The 8,729-nt window shown below is 35.9% G+C and overlaps 1 protein-coding gene across 1 annotated transcript; it reads left to right on the top strand.

Annotated features, from left to right (window-relative positions):
• Positions 1-2,625: 2,625 nt before the first annotated feature.
• LOC128250821 (uncharacterized) lies at positions 2,626-6,400 on the top strand. Its single transcript, XM_052976804.1, has 4 exons — positions 2,626-2,750; positions 3,018-3,054; positions 3,567-5,607; positions 6,323-6,400. The coding sequence occupies exons 1-4, from the start codon at positions 2,664-2,666 to the stop codon at positions 6,348-6,350; spliced, it is 2,193 nt and encodes a 730-aa protein (XP_052832764.1). The 5' UTR covers positions 2,626-2,663; the 3' UTR covers positions 6,351-6,400.
• Positions 6,401-8,729: the final 2,329 nt, after the last annotated feature.

Here is an 8,729-nt window from a genome sequence, read left to right as displayed (position 1 = left end):
TCTTCCAGTTGCTTCAACCTGGGTGCAGTTAACCAAATTCACTGAGACATATATTCCATTCTATATTACAACCGCACTACAACAGATGTGTTTACGGAGTGGACGCAGGTCGAATCCATGTGCTACACAATAGACAGGCAGCTGTCATGTTTTGAACGGTCTTTGTTTCATGGATGGGAAGTAGTAAGTCGACTTGTTGCTTAACGTCGGCCCTGCCTCTTCAGCCTGTGTGGGGTCGGTCAGTTGTGTCAGTGACCCGTTGACTGCCTAAATTACACTTAAAACGATATTTTACTTAAAAGCTGTCTTAGAATTTCATTTTATTTTTACTCTGAACATATATCTCCCTACATGAAAATACACATCTTACGCTGAATAAGGCGGTCTCTTTCTTTGTGTGTATGCGTGTGTGTGTGTGTGTGTATCTCACTGACTCACACACACACACACACACACACACACACACACACACACACACACACACTCTCTCTCTCTCTCTCTCTTTCTCCCTATGTAGTAGTAAGTTGACCTATTGCTTACCGTCTTAACTGACTGGGCGCCCAACTATGACCTGTCGTCTGCCTAACATATATTTCAATAAAAACAGGGCTTTTAGAATTTCAAATCGTTTTTGCTCTAAAAATATACTTAAAACATTTCCTGCAGCCACTGAAGCTTAAGTATACGGAGCATATTTGTTATTATTGTACTTTGGTGTCCGAAAATAATATTTCATTAGATTTCCGAACATCCAGCATTATAGTTGAAATCGTGTATTGAAGAAAATATTGTTAAAATTGGAGTTAGGCATACTTTGCCAGTAACCGCGTATCTTCTGTTGGCAAAATATATAACCATCCCAAAGGATAACAATATATATTCATAATTTTATTTTAGGATTTCAGAGAATAACCTGTAAATTTTATGAATAATTATTGTGGAACATGCATGACGGTTTCATATCTCTAATTAAAATATATAGATACATCATATATGCTATAAGTATGTACCAGCGTATAAATTTAAATGGAAAACATTTTCAAAGCATGTAGAAAAATTATAGATAGAACTGCAAGATTTTAAATATCTAAAAAGTCATAATATTCTCGGTAGGCATCAGTTTCTTACGTCTAACTTGCCGTTTTATGTTATTTAATTAGCATTATTTCGTTTGACCAAACGAAATGTTTTCAAATGAGCTTTACGCATTTCTGTTATATTTACACGTACACTCTCACTCTAAAAATGCATACACTCTGACACACTAACATATATACGTATGAAAGACATAAATCATACGTCTAAGGTGTATAATCTTCTAAACAACTCATATATATATACCAACTTTCATATATGCATACGCAAAAATTCATAGTAAAATTTATACACATACATACATAGAAATCTATTGACAAATATTATTTTCATTTACGATTTTATTTCTACATTACACATTCAAGAATTTATTCTCGTTTGAAACGAGTATGTAATTACGGTCACATTTTGGGGAACATAACATTTGTTAGGGTTCTATGGGAGGGGAGGCTATGTATTGAGTGTTTAGGCTTCATCCTTCTTGTATGACGGTTTCGAATTGCTAAAGAGTTTCTTGCTTTCTATAGGAGATCAAGGAAGTTGCTACTATTACTAGAATATCTAACAGAAACAGGAGCAATATTCCATCCACAGTAAAACTACTTCCATAAAATCGCAAATCAGATGATGTAATCTTTTCTACTCCAGGCAAAAGGCCCGAAATGTTTTGGGGGAGGGTTTCCAGTCGATTAGATCGACCTCAGTATCTGACGGGTACTTTATTTATCGAACCCGAAAGGATGAAAGTGAAAATAGACCTCGGCGAATTTGAACTCATAATGTAAAGACAAACGAAATACCGCTAAGCCTTTAACCCGGTGTGCTTAGGATTCTGTCGGCTCGACGCCTTGCAACTCATATTATATAATGCGAGCTTAAATGGAATAGAAGTGGGAAAAATAGGAATCTCTCACGACTTGAATGCCTTTGAACAGAGATCTGCATATCTGTTTTAATCCTATGAATCCACATCAAGAAAGGTCATTACGTGCGCTTTAAGTATTTGCCAGACATTGCAAAGCATTTCCTACAATGCCCTGATATATACATGGGATCTCTGAAGATGTGAGTAACATTTAAAATAAATATCTCTACTTATTTATTGATTTATTTATCTATACATTTTTGCATATATATTCATCCCTCAACCATGCAAATTGAGTACATCTCCCTCAAATTGACGTATACGTATCCTCGTCTTTCCTTATGCAAGAAATCTGTGTATATTTTAATTACGTCTGCTGTTTGTATCGTATATCTATCCCTCTTTTTCTGATGAAGAATTGTCAACATCTGGTGTTGGTGTACTTAAGGGAAGATGAAATGAGTAAAGGGAAGCAATCTAAATATCTGAAAATAAAATCTTGTTTGATGAATTCTTCCTCGGTCATTGAAACTCTATCGCGAATTTATCTAAATGTGTTGCAACAACTCCAGACGTATTTATTAGAATTTCACTAAATTCTTTTAATACATCAGTGGATTCTACCATAAATTCCTTGATTTAAAAATATTATATTACAGACAAGCATTTGAAGTTATTTCTCTAAAAGCAGCGACGAGAAAAAATGGAAAATCAAGAAGTAATAGGATTTCACTACGATTATCAATACTATCAATTGTACGTTGATGAGCAGGCACTGTTTCAGCCAGTGGTAAGTCTTATTGAATACTAATATACACGCGCACACACAGAGACGAAGACACATAAACTCCGTTAATAAATAGTCTACGTTCGGGTAATTAATTAATTTGAAATAAATGAATAAGTTAACTTAAAAGTTCGCATGCCTTACTTTGTATTTTCCAGTTCAAATATTATTCGCAATAGCCACCATACAAAAAACACATTTTCATATAAATTTTATTAAAATTTCTATTTCGCATATTACATTGAAAATATGTATTTTATGCCATTACAGTTAACAGAAGCAAGCGTACAATATGCTGTTTTCGAGGGTGAGTACTCTTTCAGTCATATTATAATTCAGTATATTTACTTATTACATTTTACGATCAATACTTAAACCCCATTTAACTTCTATCTTCCTGAATGAATTTGGTGTTTCTGCAGAGGATAAAATAATAGTCGAATAATTTGAATGATAAGCGAAGCATATTTATCTCCTCCTACTCCTCCTCTCTCTTCTTCTTCTTCTTCTTCTTGATAGTATTTTTGGCACGCTATAAGAATTGCTTAGTTTTATTTCACTCATCGCAACGTTCCGAGTTCAAATTCGGCCGAGGTCGACTTTGCATTTTTTTAACTTTCGACGTCGATAAGATAAGTATCAGTTTCATACTGGGGTCGATGTAATTGACTATACCCCCACCAATTATTAGGCTTTATGCCTATATTTGAAGGAATTATTATTGTTGTTCTTATGATAAATATTATTAATTTTGAATTATAATTAATATCGTATGATTTTAGCTATTCTTACCAAAAACGTCTTTCGATTTCTCAATAGCATCGAACATCGATTACACCCAACAATATTCGAGTAATGGAAGAAGTACCAAATCAAGTAATGGGAAGACATATGCCAACCAAAATCGTTCATTAAACCTAAAATATCACCCATTGATGGATACCCATGAATACGCTTTATTTTGTAGAGATTGCTTTCCTATACATGCAAATAAAACTTTCCAGAGTCACCGATGCCAACGCAATATTCTTGCATTTGTTGAGAAAGGTACCCCATATTGGAATCGTGTGCGTGAATATATAAACCAAAATGGTACTACTAAAATTCCAGAACCTTGTAGAAATATATGCTATAATGTGCCGGGTTCATATCACGAAAATGAAGAAAAATGTGTATTTGCACACAATCCACTCGAGATTAAGCTTTGGCGGCAGGAAATCAAAGGAAAATTCAACGTTCAATATTTTATCGAATATCAGCAGAAAACTAGGTGTGACATCAATTATATTATTTCTACATATGGACAGATGTATGAATTCATTTGTAAAACCTGTTCAGAGAGAGGAGAAACCTGTAAAGAAAGTTCCGACAATCCTTATCATTGCGCTGGTTCCGTTGCACATTATTGGGAAGCAACTAAAATTTTACAATGCTTCACACGATCAGGAATATTTAAAATTAGGAAGCCCTTCACTGTAAGAAAGGACGCATTTTACTTAATTTGTGATTCAGTTGCTTTCTGTAACAACATCCTTTGTTCTTATGCTCACAGTCGAGTGGAAAGGGATATATGGCGATTAGAACGTGATCAGGGATTTACGCAAGAAAGATTGGTGGAATTTTCTAATGCTTTGCAATTCAGGGAACCATCAGATTGCAATGATCAACCGGCCATGTTTTATATAGGGATGTATAACAATTGCGATAATGCCGGCAGAGAGGGAAGTCTCGTTTCCAGTTTTGTGAAAGATACTACATTATGCTTTAAAAATGAACAAAATCAGAAATTAACATTAGAGAATGTCAGACTGCATGATAAGATGTCAAAAAATGGTAATTCATTCACGTTGAATTTTGATGATGCATCGTCCAAGAAAGCAATGATTCTCTCCTCTGAAGATTTGGTTGATGAAACATTATTCTTGTTAGGAAGAAAAGGAAAAAATAAAACTAAAACGATGTCACATCGGGTAAAACTTTTCCGAAAATCACATTATCCTGAGGAAAATGGAATGTTTGGGAAGGAAGTGAATACAGGTAAAAATGAAACATCTCGATCGCTTACTGCGAAGTCTTCACCAGCATGCAATGGGAATTATGGTGTGTGTATCGGAACGAATGAAATCCCAAGAACTGTAACTTTACTCCGAAGACCAACTGATGCTGAAAATAGTGAAAACTCTGTTGATTTTAAGATTTCGAATAACACATTTGCTACATCTGCACTTCAGGCACCCTCTTCTGCTGAAAATGGAGCGGTTGATCCGAATTCGGTTGTTCTACATGAGGGGCCTCATATTCCAAACCCATATAGAAGATCATTCTCAGTACCTGAAAATAATGAAACTTTGCTGGAACATAAGAATGCAAAATACAGAACAGACACTACAAGTTCTTTTCTAAATGGATATTCTTGCCTGGAGAATAGAGCAACTGATAATGAGTGTGTAGGTCCTCATAACGCGCGGCCTGGCGTAGATCTGTTACAAAACCAATCGAAAGAGAAAAACGAAAACGAGAGCAATGATTCATGTATGGTTGGGAATGAGGCATCCCTTCATATACATACACATCAGCAGGAGCCTACTGATCAGGAAAATAATGCTTTTGATGATGGGGAAAATATTGATCGTGAGGTATTTAATTATGTACTTTTGGGAGAAAATTCAACACATTATGTTGACGCTATAAAAAGTATAATGGGCAGAGCTGATGAAATTATCACTCCTGATGAATATGAAGAATTATCATCTATCGGTGGAGAGGAATACAGTAACGATGAAGAACGTGCTTATTGCATGGAAGAGTCGTCAGCTTCCCCTAATTCGGAAGACCTGGGTGGTGGTAGTTCGGAAGAAAGGTAAGTAAAATTTTAGTCTAAAAATATTTGGGGTTAACGGATGAAATCGATTGTAGTATATTCCTTGTGGGACCTGTATTCAATATAGTTTCGATGCCCATTTACATGAGTGAATTGCACATTCATAATACTATCTAATTATAATAAAGAATAAGCCAAATTAACAAGCATCTATTTAGTATCATAATATCATTGCAGGAGTGGCTGTGTGGTAAGTATCTTGCTTACCAACCACATGGTTCCGGGTTCAGTCCCACTGCGTGGCATTTTGGGCAAGTGTCTTCTACTATAGCCTCGGGCCAACCAAAGCCTTGGGAGTGGATTTGATAGAGGGGAAACTGAAAGAAGCCCGTTGTATATATATATATATATATATGTGTGTGTGTGTGTGTATGCTTGTGTGTCTGTGTTTGTCCCCTTAGCATTCCTTGACAACCAATGTTGGTGTGCTTGTGTCCCCGCCACTTAGCGGTTCGGCAAAAGAGAGCGATAGAATAAGTACTAGGCTTACAAAGAATAAGTCCCTGGGTCGATTTGCTCGACTAAAGGCGGTTCTCCAGCATGGCCGCAGGCAAATGACTGAAACAATTGAAAGAGTAAAAAGAGTATATACCAACTAATTCGTGTTTGTAAATAACAGTTTATGTTTCAAAATTGCTTAGCATATGTAACTGCAGCATGTTTCATATTCTTTTTTCGTTCTCTCCATTAACAGGTCAAGAGATACCCCTGCACCAGAATAGGAATTACGAATCGAAAGTATACTGTATGTGTACTATATACGCAAGACGATCTTTAATTATGTATCTGTCTATTAATCTGTCTGTCTGTCAGCCTCACTGTGTTATCTCATTCTCTATCTCTCTCCCTCTCTCTCTCTCTGATGCTCCGTCTCCCCCTCTCTCTCTCTATCTATATGTATGTATATATATTATATATATATATATATATATATATATATATATGTATGATGATGATGAGGAGGAGGATGATGACTGAGTACCCTACTAATATTTTAAGCGCCTCTGTTTCACAACAATATATACACATATATACATCCATTTAGAATATATCTCCTTCAATGTCGTATTTACGCTATATTAATTATTACATTAATTTCGAATTTTCTGAATCTCAGTCAAATACGACACCTGAAACAAAATGTTTCACTCTATCGCAAGTTTCCAAAGAAAAAGAATGTCTTCCTTTTTAAAATCATTTTCCGCTGGTATTTTTACCTACAATATTTTTACTTCATGTGGAAACATTTTCATTTACAAAGTTTCTGCGATATATATTTTCGCCTGTGATATTTTTATATGTTCTTATAAACGTTCAGAAATGTCCTTCTTTTGTATACGTCTTATCTTCAAAATAAATGCCTTCAGAAAACTCAAGGAATCAAGTGCGTTGTTCTTCTTCCTTCTATGTCGATTTGTCTTTAGATTTTTCGATTTAATTACTCACTAGAAAATTTATCTATCTTCATATTCACAGACACACAGACACACACAGACAGGCACACACACACACATTGTATATGCGTATGCATGATTCTAGATTGGGTACGAAAAAATCAGAAAATATTGTTTCAGTCATATGACTGCGGCCATGCTGGAGCACTGCCTTTAGTCGAAAAAATAGAACCGAGGACTTATTCTGTCTAAGCCTAGGATTTATTCTGTCCGTCTCGTTTGCTGAACCACCAAATTACGCTAAGCGTTGATGGGTGGACAAAGAGAGAAACACAAATATTCAACACACACACACACACACACACACACACACACACACACACACACACACATATATATATATATACATACACACGTATAATGATATGTAAATTTTGAACATGTTGAAGTTATGTCTCACATCCATGTGCACCCACGTACGCAATGTTTTGAAAAGTTGCTGGTGATGGTAGAATGCAGTTACGTCAGCAAACTTGAAGAATTCGTTTTACTCCAAACACCTGCATAATCAAGTCTCTAACATGTCTCTAACATACAAACGCACATGCACACACATACACACACACGCAGACACAGACACGCAGACACAGACACGCAGACACAGACACGCACAAACACAACAAACTCTCTCTCTCTCTCTCTCTCTCTCTCTCTCTCTTTCACACACACACTCAAATCTTCACACACACACTCAAATCTTCAGACAAGCAACACTCACTCAAATCTTCACACAAGCAACACACACTGACTACAGATCTATATTTATCTGTTAGTCTAGATTGTGCTTATAGTACTGTGCTTCAAGGAAGGGTGCTTTAAGAAAGTAACACCGTGAAGTTTGACCATAGTCGGGTTGTCATTGTTCGGAGAACCGTTACCGGCTGCTGGATTTTAGGCTCTCATTCGTTGTTCTAACTGTCTGGCCAACTGATGGCTCACTGATTGAATCATCTCAGCCATAAAATAGTATCTATCTATCTATCTATCTATCTATCCATGTTTCTTTCTTTCTATCTATCTATCTAATTTATCTATTAATGGATCGATATATCTATACATATGTCTATACTTGTGCCCCAGCACAGCGCAGTCTAACGATTGAAACATTTACAAAGACTTCACGCGTATGGCACACATAGAAACACGCATACACACACACACACACACACACACACACAGACACACACACAGAGTCAAAATTTCACACACACACACACAGTCAAAATTTCACGCGCGCACACTGACCTTTGTACTGTAATCAGCAGATAATGTTGTCTGTTTTTGCAGTCAGTCCATTAAGGAAGGGCGGTTAGTTACTAGAGAACAAAAGAGAAACATAAAATGAAGCTGACAAAACGCCGCATCGTGAACCTTGAACATACCTGGGTTGTCATGCGTAGAAGGTTTTGTATTTTATTCTTTTTCCAGATGGTCATTGTTTGTCCTCTCTATCCTGCCAACAGATCAATGATTAAAAAACAAAACACACACACACAAAACAAAGAAGAAAGCAAAACATCTCAGCAACAAATTTAAGCTTTTAGTTAATACATTTAAAAATAAAATGTTATTTCTGGAAAATACGATTTAAAACATCATATAATCTTATAACATATATAACACGCACACACACACACACACACACGT

The sequence above is a fragment of the Octopus bimaculoides genome, chromosome 25 (assembly GCF_001194135.2).
Source record: "Octopus bimaculoides isolate UCB-OBI-ISO-001 chromosome 25, ASM119413v2, whole genome shotgun sequence".
Lineage (NCBI taxonomy): Eukaryota > Metazoa > Mollusca > Cephalopoda > Octopoda > Octopodidae > Octopus > Octopus bimaculoides.
The sequence above is the reverse complement of the archived record's forward strand: the minus strand, read 5'-3'. Positions and strand labels throughout refer to the sequence as shown.